Source organism: Drosophila suzukii, chromosome 3 (assembly GCF_043229965.1).
Source record: "Drosophila suzukii chromosome 3, CBGP_Dsuzu_IsoJpt1.0, whole genome shotgun sequence".
NCBI lineage: Eukaryota > Metazoa > Arthropoda > Insecta > Diptera > Drosophilidae > Drosophila > Drosophila suzukii.
In genome coordinates this window covers 13,222,118-13,241,749 of record NC_092082.1, presented here as the reverse complement: position 1 = coordinate 13,241,749, position 19,632 = coordinate 13,222,118, and the positions used below count along the sequence as shown (strand labels likewise).

Genomic DNA, 19,632 nt, shown 5'->3' with positions numbered 1-19,632 from the left:
GGTTTCTGTGCATTTCTAATGAATTATTAACCCAGAACCGGGGTGAAAATGCATCCAAGAGATGCATCTTCCCTGCCGAGACAGTCGGTCCAAAGCTAATTGACTCTAAAAATAGCCGGAGCAGGTTTCTCTGTCCAGTCTGGGTCTGAATCTGAATCTGAAATTGAAGACTGGGGAACGGAACGGGTTTCCACCGAAGAAGACCAAAGACTTAAAGATGCACCATCCAGCTAGCATAACGACCAATGGGCCCAAATGGGTTTCTTGTAGGAGCGTTTAACCAAACAAGAAAACGAGAAAAATCTGCTGATCAAATGTCGCTGCCTGCCATCGAGCCAACAAGGAATGAGAGTGAAAAAAGATGGAAAAGTAGCAGGAAAAAAGGGGGAGTTACATGTACTTACAAGTCGATGATCAGGGACAGACTGAAGTGGAGACTAATCGCCAAACGTTGCACTGTTGGACAAAGAACTCTAAATCAAAGACAACTTTGAAAAAAATAAATTGAATTTGTATTCTACGTACGAAAAAAGATAATGATCTTTCAAAACATTATTATTATAAACACATTATTATAAACTATTTATTTAGGTAAGTGTACAATATCAAAAATCTGCCTAAATAGCTTTGTAAGGATTTTCTTAAGTCCTAAAAAAATATCTCATTCAAATCCATAGCTTATTATCCAAAAAGGGATTAGCTTAACAAAATGTTTACATGATAAAATTGACAGTCACCAAATAAAAAAGAAATATTTGTTTAGGATGGAGTATCTACAAAACCCTGACTTTAAGACCCAAAAAATAAAGAAAATATATGAAAAAGGTTTTGAAAAATATTATCGTTTCGTTTTAAATGTTTATATATTTTAAATACATTTCTTAACCCATGAAAGCAGAAATTTATTTTTATTTTAAAATTACTTCTTAAATATTTCTAGTTCTCTATCGTATTTTATAAGCTTAACTTAAATCATTTTCAACCTAACAGATTGCCTTTACAATTCTGCAATCTTCGCTAAGTAAACCAAATACAGATAGTCGATAAAGCAAACATGATTGATGATGGTCCCCCAGTTTCTGCCCTTTTTTTCGTGCCCAACCCAACCACTTGGCCAATTACAAGTGCAGCTTCTTGTGGAACCTCTTGGCCAAAACCCTTTTGAGTCCCGATTCCCGATTCCTGCGTGCAACTCGAGTCCAAGTTGGTCCAGTTCAATGACATTTAGCACAAGAATTGGCCAATACGATGGTCGTTGATACCACCACTTTTCTCCATCTCTTTTTTTTTAAGCCCTGCTGGCTTGTTTGCCTGTTGACTTGGCTTGTTGACTGCGACTGCGCAGCCGGCGTTTTGTATAAAATGCGTTGGGCCTAAAGAAATTTCAAACAGTTGCGGCCGTGAGGCGCTAGTGAACGCATCTTGAAATCGAAAAAGTATATATAGAAAATATTTGAAGCGCGAAAATGAAGCCTGTTGCCTTGATCCTGGTTTTTCTGGCCTTAAGCCAGGGCAGAGTACTGAATGTACCCAAGGAGGCGATTGATATCCCGGTGACCATTGTGGAGGATAAAGAGCAACCAGTGGCTTTGCCTTTGGTCCAGGAGGAAATTAAGACAGAGGAAATTAAACCTATTGCTCAGGAAGAAAAAGCCAAGGATCTGAAGGAGGAAATTAATCCAGAAGTTAAGCCAGAGGTTAAGGAGGAGATTAAGCCAGAGATTAAAGAGGAGATTAAGCCCGAAATTAAAGAAGATTTGAAGCCAGTCATTAAAGAGGAGCTCAAGGAAAAGATTGAAGAACAGATTAAACAGCAGATTAATGAGAAGCTCAAGGAGAAGTCCCTGGAAATCAAGGAGGAACCCCAGGAAATTAAGGAAGAAGTTCAGTTGCCAGAAATCAAACAGGAGACTCCAGAAATCCAAGAAGAGCCGGCTAAAAATATTTTAAAAACTCTGCCAGCTGAGGAGGCAGTTGTTGTGCCCGCAGAGGAGCCTTCCCCCAATCCTTTGGAACAGGAGCAGTTGGAAATTCAGGATCCAGCTCATCCCCAGGTCCGCCAGGCCACCCAGGCCACGCCCACCCAGAGCACCACCCAGGGCAACTTTGTGCAGCAATTGATCCAGAATTCCCCCATTGGTCAGTTCCTCAATCAGTTCCAGCCCCAGCCAGCTGCCAATGCTCCAGCTGCGGCTCCAGCACAGGTTCAAGCAGATGATGCAGCTGCTCCTGCAACTCCGGCTCCCACGGTTCCCGGTTTCCTCAATCCCCAGGCGGCCATCACCTCGGCCCAACAGGCTGTCCAGAATGCTGCCCAAACTGCCGTGAATGCCACCACTCAGGCCTTCCAGGGTATCCAGCAGTTCGCCAGCAATTTGGGTAATCAGTTCCAGAACACTTTGTCCAGTCTGACGGGTCAACAGCAGGCGGCAGCGGTGTCCACCACTCCACGTCCACCGGGTCCCATCCAACAGTTTGTGAACAATGTTTTCGGTGGCAATAATAATGCCACGGCCTCGGCTGCCCCTGCTGCCCAGCAGAGTGGCAATCCTCTCCAGGGAATCATCAATTTCCTGGGCGGCAATCGTCCACAGAATGCCCCAGCTGTCGCCGCAGTAACTCAGGCCCCCGAAAAACCCGCCGTCGATGATAAAATCGATCCTGCCCAGGATGAGGTGGCCGAATTTGTGCCAGAATCCGAGAATGAGGTACGCACCAGTGGTGAAACCATCGATGATTCCTTTGAGGACGCGCGTGTTCCAGCCAACGAGGTCATCGTGGTCAATGATGATGCCGCCGAGGGCGCTGAGGTCGTCGATCCTGTCCTGAATCAACCACAGCCCACCGATGCAGTGGCTCTCTAGAGGTTCAAGAGGTCCCTTTGGTTAACTCCACACAACAAAACCGACTGACGCCATTTTCGTCCACATTTTTCGATTCAAATTGAGAATGAAACAGGAAAATGCTTCTTTAGTTTTCTAAGTGCATGCACCGCAACAAATTATTTATTTCATACTCAGCCCAGGAATTTATCTATAATAAAAATGAGAAAATACAAATCATAAATAAAACAAACTAATAAAATAAAAAGCTATTTTTAATGGGGGAAATTTAAACTTAGAACTTTAACTATAATTTTCCTAAGCATATGTCTTTTTGCATTGCTTTGGTTTGAAATTTTAAGATTTTCATAATGTAAAAAATAATGAAATATCATAAAGTATAAAAATCTGCAGAATGTTCAGTATATAATCTCATAATTCAGATAATAATCTCATCTTGTTTAATGATAAAATTACAAAAATTCCCATAAAATAAAAGCACCTACAAAATTTATTCAAAAATTATTTCATATTTATTTGAATTATTTCCATTTGTTTTCTTGATTTATTATTTTGATGTTGTCTTTTTTTGGGTTTTTCTTCCGTTTTTTGTTTTACATTAAGGTGGTTCAATAGCTCAAAAATGGTTACATCAACCAAGACGCGCAGTAAATTTACACATTCATATAAGGCTAAGTATCTGAAATGTTTCGAACCTAGGCGAGAGAACAAAGGCTTCCAATTTAAACTAGATGTCGCAGCTGGAGTTGAACTTATGCCCAAATATTTAAGCTAGTTTTTTTTATATATTTCAATTTTTTTGCTGAAATTGCATTTCAATTTTTTTCATTTCGCTTTTATGTTTTTAAGTTATTTTTTAGCTAAGGTTTTTTGGAATTCTTTTGAATTAGGCTGCCTTAAGTAAAGTTTTGTGTGATTTTCTTGAGCTGGAGAATGGTTCTACTTAAATTTAGTTTTTGGGCTTTGAGAGGGAAGAAAGGGTTTTGGGGTAGTGAATGGGACATTTGGGGCAGTGTTCTATTGGTTTTGCGAGATTTTGATATATATTAGTGTAATGATGGAAAACTGGATCGTTGAGCAGTGAGTTACAGGTGAGGGAGCAAGAGAGATTTGAGATATAGGGGTTGATTATCGGAAATGATTTAGTTACTTATCCAAGTTAAGTCTTTTTCGAGATTGGTACATGAACTTAATAAGAGATTTTTGATTCGTTCGATATAGTATATCGCATAGGATAATGTGCGTAACAGGCAGAGGATCTATGTCTATAGAGCTGGATCCCTGGATTTATAGTAAGCAATCATAGTTGGGGCTTCACTTTCTCTATAGAGATACGAGTTGAATTTATGCTAATTAAACGTTTATATAAGTAGGCCAAACATAACAGTGTCTTAAAGCATTTCCATTTTAGCATTTCGCTCAGTGTATACATGGTAAAGTAATCGAGATATAGAGATATAGATAGCAGCCATACATGTAAATATCGAGTAAATATCGAGGCATTCAATATAATTTTGATTGATGTGGGGAGTACATAGAAAAGTATTTGGATTGGTTTGGTTCTTCTGAAGCCGTTGAATGTTGTTGTTCTTGTGTTCTTGTGGGTCGGGTATACACGTATAAGGTGAATATATATATATTTTTATACCCGTTACTCATAGCGGCCACATTTTGGAGTATTTTTTAAAAATTCAAATGAGATTTTGTTCTTATTAACATTACCCATCTACATGGCAAAAATTTTTCAAATCGGACCATTCATTAAAAAGTTATAACCAAATTATAATCAATAGTATGCATTTCAATCGAGATTGCACAAAACCTGCGGCAAACCAGTCGCCACCAAGCCGGTAGAGGCGCTTTAGGCTCGTTGGCGGCATAAGCTAGGTGGCGCTATAGAAGAGGAAGATAGGTGGCGCTTTAGGCTAGGTGTGTTAGTGAAATAAGCAGAGTTCCGGTAAGCATACCTTCTCTCGCACTCCCTTAATTTGAGTAACGGGTATCTAATAGTCGAAGCCATCGACTATAGTGTTTCTTCTTGTTATGTTTATGTATATATAGATGTAAATATATGTGGGTATTACAATCATATGTCTGTTCAGATACGTTTATAATGCAAGTGTGTCCGTGTCTGTTTCTGATTCTGAATGAACGTGTATATATAGCGTGGCTAATATATCTTTGAGTTAGCAGATTAGCAGAGGGTTATAGTTCTCTATATGAAGGTCATCTAATGGGCAGGAATGAGTACAGTTTTTTTCCGGCAAAAAGGTACAATACTTGTATATATCTTTATCGACTGATCGGGTTTGCTAAATAGCGCTAAGCTTTTGCGGCTGGACAAAATGCTCAAATAAAAAAAAAATAGAAATCAAAAGATCAGAAAGTTCTTCCCTTCGTTTTTGGTCGCATTTTATAAAAATAAAAATTCGTTTTCGTTTCTCGTACTACCAAAAAATATTGCACAATCGGAATATAGAAAATATAACGCGCTTATCAAATATCAATCGTATATAGCATAATTATCTGTATATTCCTATAAATATAATTTTTATATTTCCATTGTAACCTAGGTTTGTTTTGGGTAAAGTTTTTCGAATTCTTGTGGGTTATATTAACATGCAGACATCAAAAAGTTACGCGATTTTAGTTTGTATATAATTTTCTGCTATATCGTAAGGAGTAACCATATCATATGTCTTAGAGTTGATTTTGGTTTTAGCTGCAATTTCTGAGGGGCTTAGATATCAGGCTTGGTGTTGATAAGAAAGTTGAATAATAAATATTTAAGGAAGACACTTTGAGAAAAAAGAGAAAATAAAATTGTATTTAAAGGAAGACTTGAAAAAGTGAAAAATAAATGAGATTTTAAAAATTGAAGATTATACAATTTTTAGAAGATACAAATATTTTTATTAAAGAATATTGATGAAAACCCTAACCAAAAATACATTTTTTGTAATATCTATTATAATAGATAAGAAAATTTAGACCCAATTATGGGTTCACACACATATTACGAAATATTAAACCATATTTTCTTTTAAAGCAACGGCCTAGATATTTGTTTGCTCCCTCTGACTAGCCAGATTATCATCTTAGTTATAGCTCCAAAGCAACTTTAGCTAGCTTAGATTGTAGATTGTGGTGTAAGTATTACATTTATCGTACATATGTATAGTATCATTGCTATTAGCATGTGTTTCTTTTTGTTTGAGAACCCCTCACCCAACTTAAGCATTGCTATATCGTATTTATATAGACCGTGGAATATGAACTAAGGGTATAGCAAAACTAGACTAGAATACAGTTTGGTTTCCTCTTTGGATGTGTGTTGGATGCGAATTCCTTGACCCCGTTTGCTTATAAATTCGTTTCAGTTCTGTGGGGTGGCAGGATGTTGGATGACTGGGTGGTGGTGGTGGCGGTGGCGGTGGCCTTGGTGGCCACAGCTCCTCCGGGAGTGGCCATCCTGACCCGCTCACCCACTCCGGGACCCAAAATCCTGCGCTGCAGCATTCGAGCTGCTGCTCCAGATCCTTGAAGAATCACTCCGGGATTTGCTCCATTTCCCGATCCCGATCCTCCTCCATTCATGGACCATTCATTCTGCTTGAGTAGAAACTGCTTCACATTGTACTCCATCTGGGCTATGTCCACATTTTGGGTGGTCGTGTGCAGCTCTGCCTGAACGGATCGCGTTTTGTCCGTATCATTGGGATAGTATTTGTAGTTCAGAATATCACACGTGGGCTGTTCGGGGCAGATGAGAGCCTCGGAACCGGAGGAAGTGGACTCTCCGCCGGCGGTAGTCGCATCAGCTGGGGCTCCCGAAACGGTGGTATATGCCACCGGCAATCCCGATCTGGTGGTTCTCCTATAGTAAGTGGTGCACATTTCCGTTTTCTTCACCGGCACTTCGGTTCCCGTTGGATTTTCCGTTAGGGAATTACTAGTAATATCCGTTTTCGGTGATAGCGAATCCTCTGTGGACTTTTCCGGGTAACCATTCGTGAGCTGTTGCGGTGTGGTCTTATAGCCCGAATCCATAGAGAGTTTCTCTATGGATATGGAATCCATGCGATCTAGTGTGGAGTACGAGGATTGCCTTTCGGTACCCGAATTCGAGTCACTGGTTGGCGGAGCCTGCTGCAGATTCCTCTGCTCCAATTGCTGGGTATTATGCTGAACCCATTCGGCCACTCTGCTGAGCTGCTGGCGTCTGAGAAGGACACTTTCCTGATAGTCAATGACATCGCTTATAGAACTCGAGTTTGCCGAGTGTTTTGGGGAATTCACCCCGGGATTTGGGGCTGTTTCTCCCGGTTTCGTCTCGACTGGTTCCACTTCGGGGATTTCCACTTGGGGTTCTAGAACTGGTTGAAGAGCCACATTCTCATGGGGGGCAGCAGGTCCTTGCCAGGCTTCCACCGCCGACTGGGCATTGCTCTCCTTGCTGGTGATGATGTCCTTGCCATCGTTGAGCTCTTCATCCAGTAGCTTCTCCCGTCGCTTGTAGATCACTGGTGTGTAGGTCTCTATGGACTCCAGGTTGTCCAGCAGGATGTTGCTCTGGCCATTTTGCTGGATTCGCATGGCGCACAGGCGTGGTCCTCGGTATTTGGGATTCTCCGCCTGAAGAGAGTACATATATTAGTAACTTTTCTTAACATTTTTCGAGGAAGTTAATTCGATAGAACTCACTTAAAAGAGTGTCTAAAAGTATGCAACAATATATTTATAAACCAAATTTTTTACATGATAATTTTAAAAACCTTTAATTGTGATTTCAAAAACGTAATCTATTAGTCTTAAGGAAAGTTTGCAGAAAAAAAACAAGCACAATCTATCTACTTTTCACTGCATACTTTTAGACACTTTTATAATATTCTTTCAACATCAAAATTAAACCCATTTTTCCAACCTTAATCGTTTTTATAAGATTCCTATTAAAGGTCTCGAACATTTTGGCCCCCTCGCAGCTACTGGTTTTGTTGCTCCACAGACTCTGGACACTTCCTGAATTCGCAGACTTCAGTTGAGTTCCCGAAGGAGCAGCTGCAGCTGGATTTCCTGGAGGAGCCACTGGAGCAACTGGCTTACTAGGCGGCGGTTCGCAGACATCTTCCAGTTTAACAGGAGCCACGGATTGCTGGGCAGGATTAGCCTGTTCCGATTCCAAAAGACTGGGCTGCGAAACACCCGACAACAGAGGTTTACTGGACTCATCCTCCAGTTCATCTGAGACAACTCCAACTGCACTTGCTTCATATTTATTCAAGAGCTGGAGGGCAGTTCCACCGCCATCCAGAAACCTCCTTTGATAGCCATTCCTCAGCTGGCCAAGATTACTCGTCTCCAGGAGATACTTTTCGGCAGCATAGGCCCCCAGATGAGTAGTTGGATACATCATTGTAGAGGTGGTTAACTTTCCATTGCCGTACTCCCCATTCTGGCCCGAAATCGCGGTTCTTTCGCAGAGTCTATGATGTCCCAATATGGGATTCACCATCAGATCATCCTTTTTGGCCGGCGTGAACAACTTGTCCATGTCGTTTAGATCGGAAACAGAACTCTTGGTCTCCGATATTACAGAATCACTGGACTTGACCATCTTCATCATATACGGACTGTTAGTTCGCGACGGGGAGTTGAGATTACTATGACATCTTAGACAAAGTTGGGTCAGCGGTTCGTTCAATCCCGATCCTTGGAGCTGCAATTGATGGGGCGTCTGGGTGGCCACCGAGTAGGAACGAGATACATCCGCCAGGACCTGCAGATCCTGTTTGCTGCACTGACACGTATCGCAGTGTTTCACCTCATTGGCCTTCAGCTCGTCCTCTAGAAATTTTGCCATTATTGTGGGCGATATCATGTCGGGATTAGTCGCTGTTTGATTTGCATTATTATTGCTAATATTTGTATTAGTTTGATTGTTGCATTTATTAATGCTGCTGTTGTTGTTATTGTTATTATTGTTGTTGTTAAGTGTGTCCTTGTTATTGTTGCTGGTATTGTTATTAGTGGGTTGATTTGACTGCTGTTGAGGATTTGTGGCCGCATTCCCATTGGCAGCATCTAAATTTGGTTTAAGGAATAGTACAAATTAGTAGAGCTTCTTTTATAAGATGTATTCATTATTTTATTCATGTATTCATATTTATTTTGGGCAACTTAACTCAATTATTGGTTTTATATGAACTTAAAAGGTTTAGTTAAATTCTTTTAGTAAAAAAAAATTTAATTAAAAATAAGTTATCAAAAATAATAATAATCTAGTCTAAACTCATTTTAATTGCAATATAAATTTTCTGGATTTATCAAAGTAACTTTATTTATTTTATTCTGGCAGATAAAAAGATAAATTAGAAATATTTAGCTTCACTTTAAAATGATAGTTTAATTATGTAGTTTTGAATTTTATCTTCGACTAATAGCTACGATTTAATTTGTTATTCATTTCAATGCTAAAAAAAAATCTACAAGAAAATGTAGTTATTAGGCTCAATAAAAACTAGTTTAGTCCAATTGAACTATGCCTTTGTGCGCCTCAAAATTTGGGCAATAAAGGAATTTTGAGGAAAAAATGTTGCCTCATCAAATATGCATGAATTAAAACTAACAAAAATTGACCAAATTGATCAACAAAAAGTTTTTGGCCACAATCATGCCTCTGCAGCATTCTGGCCAACAATATGTTTACAACACAAACATGTAAATATTTTTGAGACTGAACCGAAAAAATGCTACCAAGAGTTATTTTCAGCCATAGTTTCGAATTGCAATTATGGCAAGAAAAACTGCAAACAATGGAGCGAAAAAATTTTAATAATAAATACAAATTAAACTGAAATGCAGGCAATTAATGCAAATGAACAATAACTGAAGAGGAATAAATGGCAATACAGAGCACAATGATGTGGAATATATGCAATTATGAGGCGGAAATCAAATTGCAAAAGTTTTCGCAGTCTCCTGCAAAATGCCAATCAAACAAATAAAATCAGAGTGCTCAGTAAAGTAGTAAACATTTTGCAAAAATATTTAAACAAATATTTTATTGGAAAAGTAATTGCGTTATTAAAGGTGATTTACGTTAAGAGATTATTTTTTAAAAAAATCAAACTTTTTATCAGATAAGATGAATATCTTGGTGGGGAAAAAAATTAACAACTCTTAAAATATATATCAAATCAAATTTTTAAGGATATATAATAGTTTTTTTTAAAATTAAATTAAGGGTATGAAAACAAAATGTGAACTTAACGCAGTCTTCGTGATTCAATCCGGTGCCTAGAAAACGTAAATCAATAAATCAAAAAAATGACAAAATCAGGCGGAAATGGGAAAAAATCATAGGGTTCAACATGGTCTACTAACACCTACCGATTCCCCTCATCGAATAAACCATGGCCGTAGGCGGGAAGGGGCAGGCGGAGGGGGGCGGCGAATCGGAGGCCGGAAGCACTTTATAGGAAGCTGTGGTGGCCACGCCCACTCCGCTATTGCTGCACTCGGAATCGGAATGGGAGTTCGTTTCCAATCTCATGTACGCCGACACCTTCGATTGAATATCAATGGGTAGCTGTGCATAGAAAAACATCATTAGGGGGTGCTTTTTCCAAATGGGGGGGTTTTGGGGTTTTACTATGTATACTACACTTTGGATACCCACCGATGACACTTTTTGGGACACAAAACTATCCGGCTTGCACTGCAGCAATTGGATGGCCAGGCTAATGTCGGCCTTGTAGCGTTCCTGGGCAGGAAGAAAAGAGAGCAGAAAGGACACAGATAAGAAAGAGTCACGGAAGTGGCATCAACGAGCAGGATTACACTGCCAGAAAATTATTGTATCTAAAAAATATTTTATAACCTAAAATTAAGCCTGTAAGTTCCTTTAACTTACTTTAAATAGAAAATCTTATAAGAAAATATGGATGTGTTGCATTTAAATTATTTTTGCTTGTAATTTCTCTCCAAATACTATTGTTCTTATAATTCCCAACCCAGCTGATTGCACCAAAACTATTATAATTCCAAAAATCCTAGTTACAAAAGTTATTATTATAAACTATACTTAAAATATACCAATTTAGGAGTTATTTTATTTAATAACTAAATATATTTTGGAACCATTTTTTTATAATATCCAATTAAATAGACGTTTTTCTCAGTGTGTTTCTTTTTATGCGGTTGGTTTCTACTGTGTTTGTATGGGTTAGTTTGTATGTGTAGCTTCTTGCTTCTTTTGACACTTTTCGTATGCAAATGTCAAATATGTTTGCTGTTCGTTTTGTTTTCACTCGACTCCTGCCACTGCAAAAGTTCACTTCCTTCGCCCCTTGCCCCAAAAAACCCTTTTACACATTGTTAAGAAAACTTTTTTCAAGAGGTATCACTGCGATTGAAGGGTGTAATGGCTTGGGAAATATTTTTGAAACCTTTAAGTGATTTCAGATTTTATATATTAAGCCGTAAAATGTTTTTTAAAGAAATCTGCCTAAAAGAAATGTCCTAGCAATTTTTTGAAATCCCCGCAAAAACATTTATTTTAAACAAGAATGTTTTCCATATTCTTGATATCTTTTACATTTCTTAAATTCAAGTTTGAACTCCCTTAAAAGGCTTATGGCTTTTATAACAAAACTTAAAGTAACACATTCCAGGATACTTTGGTAACTGATATCCTTAACCCTCTAAGGACTTCTTAGTTCGTTTCGCTGCTGCTTTTGTGCATTTTGGTGTCAGCAGCAGAGCCTCAAAAAGTTCGCTCCTGTTTTGCTTTTGTATGTGTGTGTTTTTTCCACCCATTTTTGTGGCACAGCACACACATTCAGGGGGAACTTTTAGATGCCTTTTTAAATTTTCACAAATGCGATGCACTCGAACTTGTTAAACAAGCAACAACAGCAAAGAAAAACAGGGGAAACTGAGGGGGAAAAGCTACAACTGCATTGGTGACCCAAATACAACAACACCACAATAGTAACAACAACAGCTTCGGGGAAAATGGAAAATGCAGGATGGCAGTAACGGCATTTTGCACCACGTTTACCAACACTTACACGCCCCACCGCCCAACCATTTTCCAGCTTCGTTTCGGTTCGTTTTCTCACGCTGCATTTTCACACTACAGGGGAAAAAATAAAAGCCACGGAAAGAACATACAGTGGGAAAAATGACATTCCAATAATAAAAAAATATTTTTAATAAAAATATTTGAAAATCTAGTGACTTTACAACACTGAAAAGGTATCATACTGAGGAATTAAAAAATTATTGCATACTTTTAAGCTCTATTATTTTAGTTCAATATACTATAAATGATTATCATGTTTAGAGTGACTCCGGTTTAGAAAATATCATAGCATACTTTCAGATACCTTTGAAAATGATTTCCAATCTACTTTTTTCCATGTGCATGGAAAAGCGGCGGGGAAAAACAGGAAAATACGAGTGAGAGCCTTGCAAGGAACTGCGAAATGACGCCGCTTGCATTTTATGTTCATTTTCCCTTATTTTTCTTTTGCACGTCTTCCTTGGCATTTTTATTATTTTGTGTGTGCACTCCGGGGCTCTGCGCTGCCAGCAATTTTATAAATAGAAAAATGCATAAAAATTGCATGAAATAGGAATGAAATAAATTCCAACTGGGAACCGGAGGCGTGGGCGTAAGGGGGCATTGGGGGCGTGGCAAATAGCAAGTGGCCCCGACTTGGAAGTGGCAGCTAAATAAGCGGATGCATTGATTGAACTCGAAAATGTTGATTGTCAGTTGGAGCAAAGCGTGAAAGTAATTTCTTTAAGCAGGGCATTATTGTGTTGGGAAATGGAATTCCACTTTCATTTCGAATTGATTGATGGATTACAGCCACAGCTTATTCGAACTTTGTTGTCTTCAATAGTTGGTTCCTATTATGATTTTTAGATTATTTTCTGTGTTATCTGGTGCTTGGGAATTGTTAGGATGCAAAACGTTTTTGATCTTCTTCGACGATTTATTCTCAAAGTTGCATTACAACGAAGTTGCATGCAGAAGTGTCTAAAAGTATGCTATGATTATTTTATTTTGAAAACAATTTTCTTCATTTTTACAGGTCGGTTTTTTAGCTTAAAAGATAAAATCAAAGTAGTAAAGCTACTTAATCAGGTTAAGCTTAAATTGTATGCTCCAATACTGTGTACTTTATGGCACTTTGAGCCTTCATTCCCCGAGATCGCATTCCTTTGATCCCTTAACAGTTTTCGCCAGCTTGATTGACCTATTTTTTTCTGGCGATGCGCATCTCTTAAATCCATTTTAGTGGCGCAACTGCAGCCATAAACAAACCCGCCCGAAAAACCCCCTTTTCATTCCATCAACTGCCATCGGCAGCCCTTCAAAATCCATTTGGCCAACTGGCCTCAGCACGTTCGATGCACGGCAAATGCAAAATAAATTCCCAACTTTACACCCTTTAATGAAGTGCCCCGAGCACTGAGCTCTGAGCTCGCTTTTTCCGTATTCCAAGGACTCCAAGGACTTGGGCGTTAAATTTAAAACGTGCCCGGCGACTGGCCATCGATTCGAATCGGTTTTAATTAAAAGCAGAGCTTCCCTGCTCCACATATTTAGCATTGCGTGATTGCAGCGCAGAGTGCATGTCGTGGAAGTAATAAAGATAATTGAATCATTAGCGTGTGTAAGCTAATTGTATGCATTTAATTAGCAGCCCATAAAAATTCCCCTTTTTTCGCAAATGAACTTCATCTAAGCTCCATCTAGATGCTGGCATTGGACCCAAATCAAACATCATCAATGCGGGATTAATTGCCAGCGATTTGGTAAAAGGGAAGGGTTTTTTAATGGCGAATAAACAAAAACCTGTATGTATCGATAAAGAGTTTACGCTATTCTGTGGTATTCATTTAAAATTAATCACCGTCATTATATAAAATAATCTAATTCTAATTATAATATAATATTTAGGGGTGTCACAGAACTCTCTTTCAACCAAATACTCCCCGAAATGCAAATATAGGTGTCAGGCCTTGAAAAAAATGTTCCTTATACCACAAAAAACTTACTTCGAACCTCTATAGACTCCGTGATTGTAAAAATAATTTAAAATATATATACCTCGACGTTTTTCGACATTTTCAAAAGGCTTCAAAATAAATTGAAGCATACCTGTAGGCTTTTTAAAGAGATTTTGATATTCATTTTGAATTTAGTAAAATATTGCATGTGTTTTTCAACATATTCTTATCGATCTTTTTGACTAAAAATATTTTAAAGCAAACTTTTAAGGCACCTTAAACAAATGCAAAAATTCCTACATCAAATTAGAAAATGGTTATTACCCATTTTGTATGTAGTAAGCCCTCACATTAAATTAATTCTTTCATCAGATTCCCATTCCCTTACTATATTGCATGCGACATAAAATTCATTGCATACTTTGCGGCTGCAGGCGCGCGGAAAACCTGCAATAAAAAAGGAAAAGCGCTGAAAAACGAGAGTGGGATGCGGATGCTCCGCAGCAAAGGAAAACCGGAGCACATTCGTAGGCCGCAAGTCTGATTGCCTTTTGTCCCTCTGTTTGTGCGGCTTCCAACCAGTTTTTTCAGGCCTTTTTTTTGTAGGTTCCCTTCTTCCCGGTGGCTTAGAGTCCGTCACGGCTTTTGTGCAATTTCACGCTTGTTTGCTGACCAACAGCTGACCGCAAGCCAAAACCAGAGCTCCTGGAAAGTAGGGAAAATGGGTGGGTTTTCCCAGTTGGGGTGTGGAGAGGGGAAAAGCGCGAAAATTCCATAGAGGTGACATGCATGTATGTTTGCCATTTGCGGTGGCTTTTGATTCGCCAATAAAACGCGATGACAGGGACGCCAGTTTATGAATAGCATGCCAAATTGTCAAATAGCTGCGAGGTGCCAGCTTCATAATGAATAATAAATGCATAATGGCCGGGAAAAACAATCAAATTGGGGCAGAGGAAATTACACATTAGCTGCGAGTTTTCGGGACTGGGCAATTAGTGAAATCAAATAATGGGCTGCATGCGAAAAACCGCCTTGCATTTTGGGAGGTCATAAAGTATTTAAGTGTTTATGGCCCGCTTAAAGTTGACATAAAATTGGGTTTAACTACCTGACAGTCGCATTTTTATAGCTCAAGGAGTTTAATGGTTTGCGGCTAGACCAAATTGTTATCAAAATAGTGTCAAATTTATAAAATACAAGAATCTTTAATCATTAAATGCTATCTGAATTAAAAATATTTAGATTGAAACGCAATATTGGTTTGTTATTTTAAGTTATGATGTTTTATTTATTTTTTTTAGAGGTATCAAATAAATATTAACAAATGGAGGTTCCGCAGAAGTCACAAAGGTCTCGAAATACCTTTTAAATGTAATTTTAGGTGTATAAAAGTATGCAATGAATAATTTAGTGAATTAAGTTTACTTCTGAGCTTAAAATATATATATATATATTTTTTTTCATATATCAAAATGTGGTTACAATTGTAAAATCTTGTTATTGTCTCCCAAATAAAGGGGATCCCACAATATTATTTTTTGCAGGTGTTTAAAAGTATGCAACAAAATATTTTAAAGAACGTATCCCCTAGAATCCTAGTTATTTCGGTGCAGACTTTAAAGCTTTTTGATTATATTAGCATGCATTTTACCCACTTTGTGTCTAATTGAAAATTAAATTCTAAAACATGGAAATATAATTAGACAGTATCGTCCATACATGTTTTAGCCATTTGAATTACAGACATAGATTTCTCCAGCATCTCCATTAACAACTACGCAGTTCCGATTAGACCCGCATATACATTTAAACCACCCCCCCCCCCCCCCCCCGGTTTTCGGATGGAAAATGCCCCTCCGGAAAAGCAAGTTGGAGCTCTGTTTGTGTCATTTGGTCCACGAGAGATTTCCGCCCCAGAGAGGCACATACAAACACATGCAAATAGACCATGCCCACATACATGTTAGCCTATAACTGGCGATGCATGTGCACAAATATTATGGTTAATTATGTGGCACAGTTTTCCAACCAACCAACACGCCCACAAAACACGGCAATTTCCCTACTCTAATTAACATTTTTCTCTGCATTTCCATGCTTCTACCTCCTTTTTTTCCTTTTTCCGAATGCGGTTTAACCTGTCTTTAAGTTCGACCAACCGCAAAATCAAAACCACAAATGCAAATGCCAACTAAATTATGAGAAAATTAATTTCCACAGATGACAGCAACAACAACAACAACGACAAGAACAAGGGCAGGAGAATTGCATAGTAAATTAAGTTACTGCAAAAGGGGTTTTGGCTCAGGGGCGGCTGAATCTAATTAGTTGCTCAAAAGCCCTGCCAACGCAGCGTAGAAGGGTTTTAGTATGGCTGGCTGGGTGGTTGGGTGGCTGGAGGGTTCGGTGGTTGGGAGCACCGCCTATTTGCACCACCACCCACTGCACCACCCAGTGGGATGATGGACTTGGACTAGCTGGCAGATAGACGGAGACAGGCATTTGAGTTAAGTGAATCTGCATGTCATTCATGTCAGGACATTTAGTGCGGCAGGATGCGTCGAGATGATGGGGATCACTCAGGGAAAACTCAATGCATGACTTATGAAAATAAATGTTCTGAAATATATAAATATTTATTTAAAGGTAAGTACCTTTTTATAAAAGATTCATATTCATTACTGCTTAATAACAACAAATTTAGGTGTATTTAAAACTAAATTATTTTTTAACATCGTTATTGTTTTAAATGTTCATTTATGTTTCCTTTATTATATTTCATAAAATTTAAAATATGTATGATTTCAAATCTACTTTAAACTTTCATGCATCAAATCAATGTTATAAAAATGTGCTTCGATGACTTCATTTAAAAAAAACAGTTGAACTGCATTTATAACTAAACTTTGCTTAAAGCACTTATGAATAAACTCAGGAAATGGGAAAATAACCATTTAAATGTATTTAAAAGTTAATAGAACTTTCCAACACTACAAATAAAGGGCTTATGAATAAACTTAAGAAATGGGAAAGTAACCATTTAAATGAATTTAAAAGTTAGAACTTTCGAACACTACAAATATTTCCTTCTTAAAATTTCCATCCCAACTTTTTTCCAGTGTTGTGTAGCGCCTGCTTATGCATCCGCCCAATTAGTTAGAGCTTGGATGCATTCTGGCATTCGGATTTATGTGATTAATCCGAAGGTGCATCATCCCTTCACCCCGTTTAACTAGGAGACCACACAACTACAATTCCAATCCGTATAATCAGTAGAGTAAAAAGCGGAGCTGCATGAGTTGTCCCCAAAATTTGGCTAGGCAGAAACAACAAGAAAATGCTGAAATGTCAACATTTCCCCATAAATACACTCGCATACATGGACCCAAAAATTAGCATAAGCGTAAACATTGCCAAGTGGCATTCAGGAAGTAAAAGGAGCAGGGATAGTGGGGTATTTCGGCACACTCTGCTTTTGGGCCAAGTCAAACATTTTGGCACTGCATTAAATACACAGAGTTTGCACAATGCCCAAATGGAGACAGACATGGGCGGAGGTGAGTGGGTAAAAAGAGGGTGGCGAAGGGGGCCCATGAACATTGCCAAGAGCAAATAAAATGGGCCAAAAAACCATCAGGACCCACTGATGATTGGCCGCTTGACTATGCCCGATGCTGCCATATATTTTTTGGTGGCAAGGGTTTAATGCTCGCTTGTGCGTGGCAAATTTGTAGAATTTACATTTTTATTTCTCAGCCAGAGAAATATTATGCAACACATGGCGAGCATTAAAAGGACTGGGGCTAATGAGGGCTGAGAGTCCCTGAACACCCTTAAGATGATTGGTATGGGGGTAAACTGATCCTAAAGAGGGATTATAATGGACAAAGTGCCTTTAGACATTTTTTTTATTTTATAATTAGCTTAAGATTAGGTATTTTACAATAAGTTGGACTTAAGTGATTTATAATTATTGCTTTGTCGGGAAGTACATTAAAATTAAGTATCAACTAAAACTGTTATGTCTTCTCTTTTTATTGACTCCTTTTAAAACCCCTAACAATATAATAAAGGGATCTTATTATATTGTTAGGGGTTTTAAAAGGAAGCTTCTTTTAAAGAACGGTTCGCTAACATCTAGTAAATATTTTTAAAGGAAGTTATTATTATTATATTATACCCACAACTAAGCAAAATAGCAAACGTAATATTTTTTCATGAGACCTAAGCCCCATAAATATTAAAAAACAATAGTAGAATATAGTAAATAACTTTTCCTATAAAAATGTATGGGAATACAATAACCGAAGCAAGTAAATTCCTTTTATGGCCGAAACTTCCCGGGAATGCAATCAATGCGCCCATAAGACATACTCGTATATCAACTGTTAAACCCGAATCATTTTCGATACGTTCGTGGAGAACTTTTCACATTCCCATTCACAAAGTTAATGTACCTTTTCCACCGCCCACATCGAAATACCACTGACTTTTGCAAAACGAGAAAAGGCAAAACTAAAGCAAAATCATTGAAACTTGAATGGGGCGCATCATTTATTCATCACGCACAGTCTGAATGACAGAAGGACATGGTCGTACATTATTGTTTGCCACCCCCACTATATCCAGCCCATATATATCCTTATCCAAACACTCGCACACATTCGAGCCGGTCAATCATGAAAATGGCCATAAATACATATATGTGTACTGTTTGCATTTGTATTTTGTGTTTTATGTTGCTTCGATTTGAAAGTCCAAAACCCAAGATCCACTTGGATGAAAGTCGAAAGTGTGAAAGTTCTGCGGCTTCTTGACTTAGAGAAAGTCAACCCAAAAAGATGAAGCTAATCTTTTTGTCCTCGTATGTGTTTCTGTTGATTTATTCGAATTTATATGCGCAAGGGCATCTTTATCATAATTCTGACCACAAAAAAAAGGGAAGGAAATCATTGAAAAGCTGAGTTTTTGTATGTATTCATATGATTATACATAAATTTAAAGTCCAGTTCGGCAAGGACTTATTTAAATTTCCTTTTCACGAGGTCTGGTTAATAGCAAAGTGAGAAACCAGAATTTCTGCACCTGTTTGCTTCACGCTGCCTTTTCTTTTTACCCTCCTTTGATTTTCTTTTTTGTTGGTTTGGGTTTGCTTTTTCTGGTTTTTATTTTATTTTTCCTTTTCTTACCAAAAGCAGATGTAATTATTTTTAATGAGCGACTGCAAAATTACACATGAAACACATCAAGGAGGGCGAAAGAAATGTTTATATGGGTCGAAGTGTGTCTGGTGAAATAAAAAGGAAAATGTCCCGCTTAATTCAGGCAAGAAAAGGCAAAAATCAGAGTGAAAAATGTGGAAAATCATCGCACAAGCGCCTAAGGCCATCAAATCTTTCAATCTAAAATCCAAATATTGTAACATCATCAAAACCAGTGACTTCATTAAAAGAAAAAAAAAGAAGGGGGAGCAGGGAAAACTTATTTCGGTTTCGGGTCAAGAAAATTGTATGTGTGAATTTCTGTGTGCGGCACTGATTTGAGGCTTGTGTTTTAATTAAAAAGGACAATATATTTGCATGACAGGCACAGCGTTGAAATGCCCGGAGACGAACGCAGCTGACAGCTGGCCCATAAAGCAGCAGCAGCCAAGGACACCAGGATATCAAGGATATCAGGACGGCAGGACATCAGGATTCACACACAAGAAAATCAGTTAAGGTAACGGAGTGCGACGATAATGGCAACGACTGTGTTATGA

At 38.3% G+C, this 19,632-nt stretch overlaps 3 protein-coding genes across 6 annotated transcripts in view; 2 read left to right on the top strand and 1 right to left on the bottom strand.

Moving 5' to 3' along the window:
- Positions 1–19,632, top strand: part of RpL28 (ribosomal protein L28) — a 384,986-nt gene that overhangs the window by 29,300 nt on the left and 336,054 nt on the right. Inside the window, exon 1 of one of the 2 annotated variants that reach the window (XM_070995319.1) lies at positions 6,776–6,779. The exons of the other annotated variant lie outside the window; for it this stretch is intronic. The gene's annotated coding sequence lies outside the window, so the exon portion shown is untranslated. Of the gene's footprint in view, positions 1–6,775; positions 6,780–19,632 lie in introns of those variants that run through there. 2 annotated transcript variants of the gene reach the window in all.
- On the top strand, positions 1,375–3,090 carry ImpE2 (Ecdysone-inducible gene E2). The gene has a single exon (XM_017086375.4). It carries the CDS (start codon positions 1,467–1,469, stop codon positions 2,862–2,864), a length of 1,398 nt encoding a protein of 465 aa, XP_016941864.4. The 5' UTR covers positions 1,375–1,466; the 3' UTR covers positions 2,865–3,090.
- The window catches only part of LOC108011862 (ras guanine nucleotide exchange factor B), a 45,724-nt gene continuing 29,613 nt past the window's right edge, over positions 3,522–19,632 (bottom strand). For 2 of the 3 annotated variants that reach the window (XM_036815033.3, XM_036815031.3), the window contains exons 3-6: positions 10,522–10,605; positions 10,227–10,431; positions 7,768–8,924; positions 3,522–7,478 (exon numbers count right to left, since the gene is read on the bottom strand). In XM_036815033.3, the coding sequence (XP_036670928.3) occupies positions 6,207–7,478; positions 7,768–8,924; positions 10,227–10,431; positions 10,522–10,605 (2,718 nt within the window). In that variant the 3' untranslated portion in view covers positions 3,522–6,206. The remainder of the gene's footprint in view (positions 7,479–7,767; positions 8,925–10,226; positions 10,432–10,521; positions 10,606–19,632) is intronic. The other variant, XM_036815032.3, reaches the window with a different exon arrangement.